This window comes from Melospiza melodia, chromosome 6, assembly GCF_035770615.1.
Source record: "Melospiza melodia melodia isolate bMelMel2 chromosome 6, bMelMel2.pri, whole genome shotgun sequence".
Taxonomy (NCBI): Eukaryota; Metazoa; Chordata; class Aves; order Passeriformes; family Passerellidae; genus Melospiza; species Melospiza melodia.
Genome location: NC_086199.1, coordinates 54,963,395 through 54,976,197, shown reverse-complemented (window position 1 = coordinate 54,976,197; position 12,803 = coordinate 54,963,395). Strand labels below are relative to the sequence as shown.

General features: G+C 45.4%; 2 protein-coding genes across 2 annotated transcripts; one reads left to right on the top strand and one right to left on the bottom strand.

Moving 5' to 3' along the window:
- The first annotated feature begins 8,226 nt into the window (after positions 1-8,226).
- Positions 8,227-9,213, top strand: LOC134419907 (mas-related G-protein coupled receptor member A1-like). The gene is given in 4 exon segments (XM_063159508.1): positions 8,227-8,392; positions 8,395-8,664; positions 8,667-8,911; positions 8,914-9,213. Coding segments are annotated over 4 exon segments (981 nt in total).
- Positions 9,214-9,573: 360 nt separating this feature from the next.
- LOC134419816 (mas-related G-protein coupled receptor member H-like) lies at positions 9,574-12,803 on the bottom strand. Its single transcript, XM_063159423.1, has one exon. The coding sequence runs from the start codon at positions 12,736-12,738 to the stop codon at positions 11,716-11,718; it is 1,023 nt and encodes a 340-aa protein (XP_063015493.1). The 5' UTR covers positions 12,739-12,803; the 3' UTR covers positions 9,574-11,715.

Genomic DNA, 12,803 nt, shown 5'->3' with positions numbered 1-12,803 from the left:
TGAGCCCCATGGCCCGAGCCGGGCCCCAGGAACAGCCCCGGGCCAGGGCCAGAGGTTCGCCCATCAACTCCTCCCCTCTGGTCCCAACTCCCCAAAACACCGAGCCCCGTCTGACCATCTGCAAGCCTTCAGCAAGATATTAACTCGTTCAGTCCTTCAGTCCTCCCTCGAGTGAGAGAAAGGAACTACATACAAGCATGTAAAAAGCAACATAAAAACATCAAAGTCAGTAAAGGAACAGTTAGATCCCAGACAGGAGGGATAAGGAGATACCTTGATCTTAAGGCAGCAATCCTCTTGTAAAGTTATAAAGAAAAGACTCTGTTTCCCTATAACACATGAAAACATGAAGAGTTCCAATTGTGATAAATAGGTATGATTCGTGCTGATAAAAATTGAAACAATAATCAATATTGACACAGTAATTAATATTTGAGAATAATAAAATAGTTAATAGTTAAAAGTTGTAATGCCAAAGATGAGAGGGAAAGGAGGGGCTCCACCCCCCCTTCCCAGCAGATGCTCTCAAGGACCACAAGAAAGAAGCTGAAGATACAGTTGCTAAAAATGACCAAGAACCTGGTTGGGTCCCAAGAAAATGCTAACTATAAGGGGATTTATTGTCTTGATATGTAGATGCAGTGATACGTTAGTCTTGGCTTACATTGTTCTGGCTTGGTGCGCATGTGTAACCCAAAGGTGAATTAAAGGACAACGAAGAAGACTACAGAGCCTTCATCAGTGACAACCCCCAAAGACTTGTGTGACCACCAAACCAAGTGGTGGTGCGTGCGTGATAAGCGAGGTAATGAGGGCAGAGATAGAGATATGACGAACCAAAAATAGGAGGAGATGGTATTGACACATGGCATATAAAGGGTAATTTTACTTAGCAAGCTCGTACGTGAGGTGGCAAGGGTCCCAGAACTCTGCCCTCTGTACCCCGCGGTTATCGTTTGCTTATGCGCTTTTTTTTGAACCAAAATATCCCTTATTTATATATTTTCTAAACTATTCAATTAAAATTGTTACTACTTTTAATATTGTTTAGCTTTTTTTTATGATGGGATAATTGGGCAAACATAACAATTTTGGTGTTGATACCCAGGAATCTCTCAACTCCGGGGAGGTGAATAGTTTCTGGGAAGGAGCTCCCCACCAGACTTTTAAGTAGTCCCAGGGCTAGACCACTCTCCCTTGGGAAAAGAGAGTCTTTTTTACAATAACACATAAGCAAATTAGTTTTAAGAGCGCGCAAGAGAAGCTCCCATCAGAGTGCCGGCTTATAGGAGAGAGAGTACCCATAGAAAACTGCTTTGTGCACAAAGACCTTCGTGAGAAAAGGAGGCTGTGAATATCACAAGATTTTGTGTCGGGGGCGGCTGTATGCATGTGTGAGTGTGTGTGGAGTGTCTGAGACAGGGGCTGGGCAGTCCCGGACCCCCGAAGCAAGTGGGACCTCCCAGTACCGCATTTTCACGCTGTCCGAGAAGAGGCCGGCCGGGAAAGGAGAGAAGTGAAAGAAAAGTAAATGAGTGGGGACCCCGGGAGGGTTTGACCCAGGGCGGGAAGGAGCGGGTCCCTGGTCCAGGCACCTGTAGGAAGGTCTCTGGGCAGGAGGGATTGACTCAGTAGGGAGACTGAGAAAGAGAGTGAATGAATAGGTTCAATTTCCTTGGAGGGGTTGGTAGCAGGCAATTTAGTATGTGATTAGATGGTAAGAGGACGGGGCTAATAGATTGAGAAAGAGGGAGATATAGGAGTGGAACAGGTAGATTGAAAAGGCAGTGTGACAGAGTAATAAGTGAGGAAGTTGGGCCACGAGGTGAGTGTGGGAAACTAATACTCTCCTGGCACTGGGGATTTCTTAGTTTGTTGCCGCCAAGAATGAGTCAGGGAAAAAGTAAGTTCCTTGACCCAGGGGCTGTAGATTGTAAGAAAAATTTGCAGTGGTTTGAGGTATCTGGGAACCGTGAGGGGGGTTCTCAGCGGGGGAGCATTCCTCAGGACAGCCCAGTGGGGATGATAATACGGTTTTGGGATGAATAGGAATCCCGAAGGGAAGAAAATCAAGAAATTCGTAGGGCAGTGCCTAAAAGACATAATATAGGAAAAGCTTTGAATGAGCATCAGAAAAAATATGAGTCCCTGGCAGAATGGTTAAAAAGATTAAAAAGAGACTTGCAATTATATTCAGGTATAGGTACTGATACTGCAGTAGGGCAGGTTCTGTTAAAAATTCAGTTTGTGACCAGATCTTGCGGTGACATCAAGAAAAAGCTAGAAAAATTAGAAGACTGGCAGGACAGGAGACTTCAGGAGTTACTGAGAGAAGCACAAAGGGTGTTTGTAAAGAGAAATGAGAAAAGCAGAAATCAGATGCCAGAAATTTTGTGGCAGCAGTTCAAGAAATGCAGGCAGCTTTGAATACAGAAAAATCTGCAGGGAAAAACAAACAGCGGATGTCAGGATCTATTTTTAGGAACACAGGACCTGTGCATTTTTCCCTCCATGAGAAAAGACACTTAAAAAATTCTTGCCCCACTTTGAAGAGTGCGGGACCCACCTGTTTTTATTGTCATAAAAAGGGGCACCTGCAAAAAAATTGCAGAAAGAAACAGCAAGATGAGAAAATTTCTCAGGAGAATCAGAGAGGTCAAGAGTTTTGTTTAATGAAGAGGACCAAATTATAACCAGAAGAGCCCTTGATAATAAAACTAAAAGTAAGTCCTCAGAGAGAAGAAGTTGTATTTTTAGTCAATACAGGAGTTTCTCGGTCGACAGTGACAAAATTACCCCAGGTATGTGAGATAAGTCGTGGGCGAGTTTCAGTAATTGGAATTACAGAAGAGGCTTTCCCTGTTCCTGTAATAAAAAGAGTACAAATTGAAACAGATGACATATTTAGAGTAAATGATTTATTGTTGATACCAGAGGCCGAGAATAATTTGTTAGGCAGAGATCGAATAATAACCCTAAATTTACAGATAAAACCCTGTGAAGGAAAACTGAAAATTTATTCTTTAACTGAAGAAGATAATCTAGAAATTAATGACATGGGTTGGCATTCAGGTGAAGTGGGAAAAAGTTTAGGGTAAAGGAAAAAGTTTAGTCCCTCCTAGTCAGCACAAGCCTGTGAATTTTATGCATTACTCTGTGCATTATTAATACTAAAAGGGCACGAAGGGACTATTTATACAAACTCCAAATATGCTTTTAGTGTAGTACATACTTTTAGAAAAATTTGGAAAGAAAGGAGACTTATAAACACTCAAGAGAAAGGGTTAGTACATGGGGAATTGGTAATTCAGATACTTAAAGCTTTAAAAGGCTCAAAGGAAAATAGTAGTAGTTCATATAAAAGAACACCAGAGAGGGAGGGATATTAGAGTCAGAGAAATAATTTAGCTGATGAAGAAGCAAAAAGAGCGACCTTGAGAAAAGGAGATACTGAAATCATGACCTTACAAAAAATAGAAATTCAGCAGGAGACACTTTCCCTTCTGCTAGCAGAACTGGCAGCTATAAGGAAATTAGAAGCAACATTTAAAGAGAGAAAGTGAGTTTTTCCTGATGGCAAGATTATGATGCCAAAACCAGTGGCACATTAGATCTTAGATAACTTGCATAGACGGACACACTGGAGAACAAGAGCCTTTTGTGATCACTTTTTAAAATTTTATGGGTGTATAAAGACATTTGAAATTAGAAAGCAAATTACCCAGGAGTGTCTTACCTGTCAAAAGTTAAATAAGAAAATGTTGAGGAGCCCTCCCTCTGGAGGATGCAAAACAGCCTACAGGCTATTTGAAAAGATCCAAGCTGATTTTATAGAATTACTTAAAGTAGGTTGGTAGAAATATTTGTTAGTTATAATAGATCAATTAACTCAGTGAATTGAAGCATTTCCAGCAGCTCGGGCTACAGCTCAAATGGTAGCTAAAATATTGTTAGAACATATAATTCCAAGAATGTGATAATATGGTCGGATTTAAGTTGATTTATATTGACCCTGATTTATTAAGAATTAACTAGGCATCCTGGATGCTGCCGACCGCAATTCCCTTAAGCTCAGAGGCAGAAGAACGTGGGTGGAAAAAGAATAAAAGACTTTCTGTATCAGTGGGAACAGCCTAAAAAGATCGAAGATTTCCTTCAGGTTCACCCACCAGCAACACTATTGGAATTGGTTACAGAACTGCAATCCCAACAGCTGAGATTGATAACACTGGTTGTTCAAGGGGTCCAAAGACAAGTAAAACGTTGGGAGTGCGGTAAACATGGCTTAAGGTATCATCCCTGGATATGTATTGTTTGCACACTTTGTTTTAACTCATGGTGGAGAGTAATTAGGAGGGAAGAAAAGGAAAGACAATTGATTTGCTTGCTTTGCTATGGTTATGTATTTAGCCGGCTAACTATAGAAAGCATTGCTAGTGATTTTTTGGGATACCTTTGAGACTGGGAGGCGGGACCCTTCTAGCAGCAATTAGATTAATAGAGAACTTAGATCAATTGATACTTGCTCTATTGGCTATAGCACAAATAAGAGAACAAGCAATTCACAACATTATAGACCAGTGTCTCATAATTGATAGTTGTTGTGGAGAAGAAGTCTATATACCACATCATAGGCGCATTCCAGGGGCACATTGGCGCCGCGAGTGTGCCTATGGGAGGCGGTGACTTAATGAACTCCCCACCCTGTAAGCAGAAAATAATTAGTAAAATCTTAGTGTAGTTGGCATATCCCTGAAATTTTGGAGAATATAAATTTATGGTGTTCCGGCCTAACCTTTTCCCTGTTCTTTTCATTTTAATTATTCATTCTTAACTAGCCAGAATGGAGAAACAGCATTTAAAAAGGGACAAGCAAACTCTGTGGGGCTATGGGTGCCAAGGAAACTAAAAGCACCAGTGACTAGATCCCGGGATATTACCTTTGCTACCGAGAAGACTGGCATCTCGGCCCTTGGTTGCAACCCAAGGGGCCTTGAGAAAGGTAGAAAGGCAGATTTCCTGAGGATTATTTTCACTGTGATCATTCTGGTACCCTTGGCGGTTGGCCAAAGCCAGAAGGCCACACTGAACAGAGTTTCAGCAATGAAAAAGCAAACAAGGCAAAAACCAAGTCCCAGCAATTTCAATATTTGTGACTATTGCACTCACCCTGTGTGGATTAAAGACAAGATGGAATCTGTGTTTGTGACACACCCGTATGTTAGTTCTGCCTGCTACAATCACAGCTGTTTTATAGATGTTTGTGTTAAAGAAGGAAAGATGTATTGGGTAGAGAAAAATTTGGGATATAATGGATGAGCTCCTTATCCCCATGGTAATCAGATTAGCCCTCAATATGAAAGGTTTTTGTGTTTTGAAAGAAATGATAATGGAAATGATCCAAGTATAGGAATAGGAGGCCGGGCACTAAGAGAAAAATTGAAAGAGAAAATAAAAGAAGAAAAAGAAACAAAGGAGAATAGAGGAAAGAACAGGAGAAAAGAGTCAACAGAATTGGCTGAATTGTGTAAACAGCTAAAACAGTATTACAAAGATTGGGATTTGCCAGCCTCGAATAAGAATCTGTTTGTGGGATTGATGCAAAGGATTGCTACAGAATTGGAATTATCCAGATGAGGGATTTGTGGAGGTCTAAAAATGGCTAAAAGATGGCCGTGGAAAGGTGAGAGCTTAGCTCCAGAGCAATTTTTAAAGTGGAACCACACCCAAATTTCTGGAAAGTTGAAGAGACCTGAAGGACAGATTTTATGCCATCAAGTAATTAGAATAATTTGTATAACTCGAGAAGGAAGAGAATTTAATAAAGTAGCAGGGCATACTCCTTGTAAATCCAAACTGGTGGTTAATATGGATAATTGTTCAAAAATTTGGTGACCTGAAACCCCATTGGATATTGGGGACCAATAAAAGAAATAAATTGTGAATGGGATGAACAGATTAGTTTATGCTGGTCCAAAAGTCCTGGAGCTAACCCCTACCAATCCATCAACAGCCTGAGGTCTTATTGGGAACAACTGGAGAAAACTGATAAGAAATGGAAAGCCTCAGATGGGATATATTGGATTTGTGGGCAATGAGTACACAGTGAGTTACCTCAAAAATGGGAAGGAACCTGTACCTTGGGAACAATACAACCCTCCTTCTTTGTTCTACCAAAGTCTAGGAGCAATGTGCTAGGAACTCCACTGTAGGAAACCCTGCAGTGGAATAAAGGAGATTTGAATTTAAATTTTCCAACAGCAGGAGGGAATCAAAAATGAAGGGAGGACGAATGGCCTGCAGAACAAATTATAGCATATTATGACCCAGCAACATGGGCTCAAGATGAGTAATGGGGATACAGGACCCCAATTTACCTGTTGAATAGTTTAATAAGACTCCAAGCAGTAGTGGAGGTGGTGTCAAATCATACCTCCGGTGCTTTAAAAATGTTGGCCAGGCAATATACACAAATGCGGGCATTTGTGTACCAAAACAGGATCGCCCTAGACCATCTGTTAGCAGAAGAAGGAGGAGTTTGTAGAAGATTTAACGAATTTAAGTGCTATGTAGAAATTGATGATTATGAGGAAGCTATCACAGAACTTGCAGAGGAAATTAAAAGAGTAGCTCATGTGCCAGTACAAAAGTAGAATTCAATCTTGAAAGCAGATTGGTAGGGTAACCACTTTGGAGGTGTTTGGAGGAAAAAGTTAGAGTTCATGTTGTTATGCTCAATTCGGAGACTTCTGTTTCTGCCTTGTATGATTTTGTGTTCTATTAGGCTAATTCACTCAGTGATTCAGGGGATGCAGATTGCAACAATGTCTCTAGATTCAGAATCAGCAAAATAGGAAAACCGAGATCTATAATGGTATTAAAAGCTAAATCGACCCCGTTAAAGAACAAGTATTTTAAAAGATTGAAATAGACCAGGAAATGCTAAACTTGAAAGAGAGTGTGAAAGACTAGAAGCAGTAATAGAAACGCTGGAAAAGTTTGAAGCAGGAAAGAGACAATGAGAAAAGCAAAATTCTGAAAGCTATAAAAGATATCAGGGCACAGCATTTTAAATAAAGCACGAATCATAATGATCAAGAAGAGAAATGGGGGATTTGTGATAAATAGGTACGATTCATGCTGATAAAAATTGAAACAGTAATCAATATTGACACAGTAATTAATATTTGAGAATAATAAAATAGTTAATAGTTAAAAGTTGTAATGCCAAAGAAGAGAGGGAGAGGAGGGGCTCCACCCCCCCCCCCCACCTCCCCCCTCTTCCCAGCAGATGTCCTCAAGGACCACAGGAAAGAAGATGAAGATACAGTTGCTAAAAATGAGCAAAACCCTGGTTAGGTTCCAGAAAATGCTAATTATAGGGGATTTATTGCCTTGATATGTAGATGCAGTGATACGTTAGTCTTGGCTTGCATTGTATTGGCTTGATGCACATCTGTAACCCAAAGGTAAATTAAAGGACAAAGAGGAAGAGGAGAGGTCTTCATCCAAAATGACCCCCAAAGACTTGTGCGACCACCAAACCGAGTGGTGGTGCGTGCATGATAAGCGAGGTAATGAGGGCAGAGATAGAGATATGACAAACCGAAAATGGGAGGAGATGGTATTGACACATGGCATATAAAGGGTAATTTTCACTTGGCAAGCTTGTACGTGATGTGGCAAGAGTCCCAGAACCCTGCACTCTGTACCCTGCGGTTATCGTTTGCTTATACACTATTATTGAAACCAAATTCTCCCTTATTTTAATCAAATGATATTGTATCCAATTTTATATTTTTTATTTTAACTATTCAATTAAAATTGTTACTACTTTAAATATTGTTTGGTTTTTTTATGATGGGATAATTGGGCAAACAAAATGATCCCAAAGCCATTTGCTCTCTGATATCTCCATGGGCAATCCTCTCCTTCTCCAATTGTTTTTCTGCTCCAGCTCTGTCATTTCCACAGCCAGGAAGGAGGTATCTCCCTGGCTTTTGTGCCAGGCACACAGGACCAGGCTCCCACATCCTCCTTGCCATCTGTCCTGTCCCTCACCCCTCCCTGTGCTGCTCCACATGGAAGCTGTGGGTGGGAAAAGATGGGAAGAGCCACGTTTGGGGGACAGCAGCGTTGCTCTGGTGTGTCTGTTTGTCACCCCTGCAGCTGTGTGAGGACAGGAGAAGCAGCAGAGGTGTCCCCATGAGCACTTTGTCCCCTGGCATGGAGGGAGCCAGCCCTGCCTGCTGGGGCCAGCCCGGTGGGAAGGCATCCCAGGGGAGCTGGAATGAGGAGAGCCACGACAACTGGAGGCAGTGTGACAGCAGGCAGTGGAGCAAAGTGCCTGTCCCGCTGCTGCTGCTGCTGCTGCTGCTGTGGCTGTGTGGGATGGTGGGAATGGGGCTGTGCTCTGGCTCCTCAGCTTCTGCATCCACAGGAACCCCATCACCCCCTGTGTGTTCAGCCTGGCCATGGCTGGCTCCACCTTCCTGCTCTCCATCACCATCACCCTGGGGATATTTTCTGTCCCAGAGAGCTTCTGCCACCAGCTGGGCTCGTGGGGTGTGACAGCTGGGCTGAAGGTCCCCATCCTCTTGGCTTTCACTGCCACTGTCTCCTCTCTGACAGCCCTCAGTGCTGTCACAGCTCTGTTTGTCCTCCCGTGTCCTGCTGGCCCTGCCCCTGCTCCCAGTGCTTCCCGGTGCTCCTGTGTGCCCTGCTCTGGCTGCTCTCCTTCCTGCTCACTGCCACCCTCCATTGCTGCCCTTTGGTGCCCATGGCCTTGGTGCTGAGCTGCCCCTTCTCAGTGCTCAGCCTGCCCTGTTCTGCTCTGGCCCTGCTGGCCAGGCTCCTGTGCTGCTCATGGAAACAGCTGCCAGGGAAGCTCTGTGCCCTGCTCCTGCTGCTCCTGTCATCTCCTTCCCCTTCCTCACTGCTGATTTTGGGCACTGGCTCTTGCTGAGGGCGTTTGACTTCTCTGTCTTTGCCCCCAGCCCCTCTCTCCATCTCACCTGTGCCCAGAGCTGTGCCCGCCCTCAGATTGACTGCCTGGCTGGGAGCTGTGCAAAGGAATTCACCCCCTCTGGTAGTGTTGCCTTGCAGAGGGCTTTTGAGGCTTTTGTGCCAGAGCCAGGGCATAGGGACAACACAGTGGAACCATCATCAGGTGGAATAATCATGAAAGAGAGTCATCACAATATAGAACAATAAAATATCCAGTGTTGGAAATGATCTCTAAAGGTCTTGGTGTTGAGCTCCTGGTCCTTCACAGGACATCCCAATAATCCCAGCCTGTGCCTGAGAGCATTGTCCAAATGCTCCTTGAGCTCTGTCAGGCTGGTGCTGTGTGCAGCAGGGGAACACCTGCCTGGGGCGGTTGTGGGTGCCATGAGGAATTCTCATGGAATGGTTTGGGTTGTGTCCTCTGGTTTATGGAAAATTTAGGAGGAAACCTCGAAATGGGATCCCTCTAGAAAACAAATTCAAGCAGCTCCCCTTCCCCAGCTGGTTCAGGAAAAGATTTCCTTCGAGAAAAGTTAAAAAACTGTTTATTTAACAAGGAGATATTCACCAGCATAAGAAATGAAAACAATATGAAACAATAAAATCTCTTGCTGTTCTGAAGAGTTGGCAAAATTCAGTCCTTGTTGTGGAGTGTAGTTTGGCTCACTCAGTCCCTTATCAGTCCCTCTGGTGCTGGAAAATGCCGCGTCCCAGGCCCCAGTGGGCCACAGGTGTGAGCTCCCAGTGCCCTTCTGGGTTTTCAGTCCAGAGCAGGTTTGAACAGTTCCAAGCAAAAGGAAAGCCACAGTCCAGGGAACTTCTCGGCCTCAGCCAGCTGAAAAAGCCTAAAAGCAAAGGAGATTTCTGTGTTGCATGTCTGTGCTGCAGACAGCATGGTCTGGGAGCAGGAATGGGGAGGAGTGAGCGCAGCTTCTGGAAACAAACTGCTGCATCTGCTCTGCCCCTCTTTGCTCAAGAACCAGTCTGAAATGTGCAAAACCTATTTCTGGGTGAAACAGATGAATGGGGATAAAATTCAGCTCATAAAGTCACGCAGGAGAGGTTGGAACCAACGGTAGAGATCATCTCATTCCATCTCTCCTTCTTCCATGGGCAGGGACAGCTAGGAAAACTTTTGCTTTGAAGTCTTGCTCTTTTGAAAGGAAGCTCGAGTAGGGAGTGGCCTGGGTGACAGTGGAGACAAGGAACATGTTGGGAAGCAGAAAAACTTCATGGAAGGATAATGGACCTTCTGCACTTGCCTTGGGAGGGACGCCCAGGCTGAGTTGTTTTTCCCTGAACAAGGGGTTCCACCATGGAAAGTTTTCTGTTTCCAATGGACAGGAGATGGGAGTCAGGGAGAGAAAAACCATATCAAAAGTCAAAGTCTCTTCTGTTAATTTTTACCAACTCTGTTAACAAATGCTCCTTAGGTGTTTAACCTCATGTGTGTCTACAAATCCTGACTGCACACATGACTTTCATTCTCACTTCCCTTCCCAGAAGCAGTGGCATGTTGGTTTCCCCTGGATTTAAGGCAGTGGGAAAAGGAGGGACAACTTCCCCCTGAGCAAGAGATGTGGCTGCTGCCCAGGTCTCTCCCAGCAGGAATCAGGAGCTCTTGGCACTGCCAACATCATCCCAACCATTGCAGGCATGTGCCTTAGGAAGGGCTCTGGTATGAGACAGGGACCTGCCCTGCTCCCAGACCAGCCAGAGGCTTTAGAATGGGATAAAAGAAGGAAATGAACCATTTTGGACAGTGTTTTACCAAAGCAGGCCCTGCAGTGAAGCCTGGATGTTATTTATTCCACTAATTCTGGGCCAGGAATTACCGCTCTGGAAACAAAGATCAGGAGAGGCTGGACTGTGGCTGGAGCTGCTGTGCAGAGTGGCTGTGCAGCTCCTCCTGAGGGTGGCCAGGTTCAGGATGGAGGTGCTCAAGGGCTTCCTTAGACATTGATGCTGGGGAACCAGAGGATGGATGGCCCCATTCTGCAGAAGAGCAGCATAACCCCCTAATTTCTGTGCAATTAAATGGTCCAAGCATCTGGTGATGGGAATTTCCATGTTTAAAGCTCTTTTTGTCCACCTGTTCCAGGCTTCAGTGGAGTTCACCTTTCATCCAGCACTTTGATATTCAGAAGGATTTAATTGTGGAATTCAAGAATGTGAGACATTCCCACTGAAAGGATTAGGGAATGTTGCTGTCCCTCCCCAGCTCTACAGCCCTACCTGGTGTCCCTTCCCATCAGCTGGGAATGCAGGGCTGGCTCTGCTGGACAGAAGGGGAAGGATGCTCCCTGTGATCCCAAGCCCTCTCCTGCCATCCAGAGGCACCAGCCCTGCAGGGATTTGGGAAATCACTGCCACGCTGTGCTGGGTTTGTCCCCAGGGATGAAGGTGTCCCATTCTTTGCAGGAAAGAGCTCCCTGGAAACACCATGGAACTCATCTGCTGAGCCAAAGGAGATGGAGTTCATTCCCTGGGGCTGAGGCCATGAGGGTCATTGCATGGGGAATAGAGCTGGGGAACAGCACTGAGCCCAGCTGCACTGCTTGGAGCCATGTGGATCCAGGAGGGAGGAGGAAAGCCATGCTGCAATGTGCTCCCTGCAGAGCATCCCAAAAAATCACCCAAGGCAATGCCCCTGCTCCCTTCTCCTGCATGAATACACCACCATGGGGAAGGTGATCCCATGGATATTTATTAATGAGAAGACTCAAGGAAACCCTCAGCCTCTGGCCGAGGTCCTTCAGCAGAGCAGTGGAAGGGATCAGCAGGCTCACATCCCCGTGTCCCTGAGGCATCATCGCTGTGGTCAGTTTTTTGTTTCTGCTCCTCAAAGACCCTCTGGAGGGAATCCCTGAGAGATCGCACTCTACAGAGCCTCCAGCAGCTCGCCATGGAGCAGGGTCTTGTGCACCACCCTGCCAAGAAGTAGATGAAGGGTTTGATGCTGCTGTTGATGCAGGTGAGCAGGAAAACCACCTGTGAGGACACATCGATGTAACCGAGCTGCTGCATAAAATGGCAGACGCTGAGGAGGAGAGTGAGGAGCACAGTGATGACGATAACGGTGTCGCGCCTCTTGTGTTGCTGCTGCTGGGAGTCCCACTTGGCCTTAAGGGAATCCATTGTGCTGGAAACGAGCATGGGTGCAACAAAGAAGAGCAGGATGAGGGTGTATATGGAGATGAGAGGCGCACGACAGTACTTCTCCTCGTGTGACGGGCACAGGAAAGTCACTGCAGGAATGACAGCAAAGAGAGCAAAGAAGGCACAAGATTGGACACTTCCGACCACCAACCACATGCACTCGGGAAGGTCATAGGGGCAGCAGCGCTGGAAGAGGTTGCGCACATAAAGCACAGTGATACTGCGTATCAGCTGAAACAGCCCCCAGTAGTAGGAGACCACTGACATCCGGAAAAGGAAACTCAGGTACAGCAGGGGCATAATATGAGAGCAGGACACATCCTCCACGAGGAAGAGAAGGGCAGAGAGGACTGTGAAGAGAAGGAAGAGGAAATCAGTGACAGCCAAGTCAAAGATGCCAGAGTTATGGCTTTGCAGGCTGAGGAGGCCGATGACAGCCCCGTTCCCAGCCAGCCCACAGAGGCAGATGAGCAGTGTCACACTGTGTATGGCCACTCTGGTGACATCTGTCTCACACAGATCATCTCCTTCAGTGGGTGAGGCAGGAGATGGGGACACGGTGGTCACCTCCATGGATGGACGCTGGGCAGGCAGTGGGATGTGGCCCCTGGCTGTGGTCAGAGTGGATGGGCAATGAG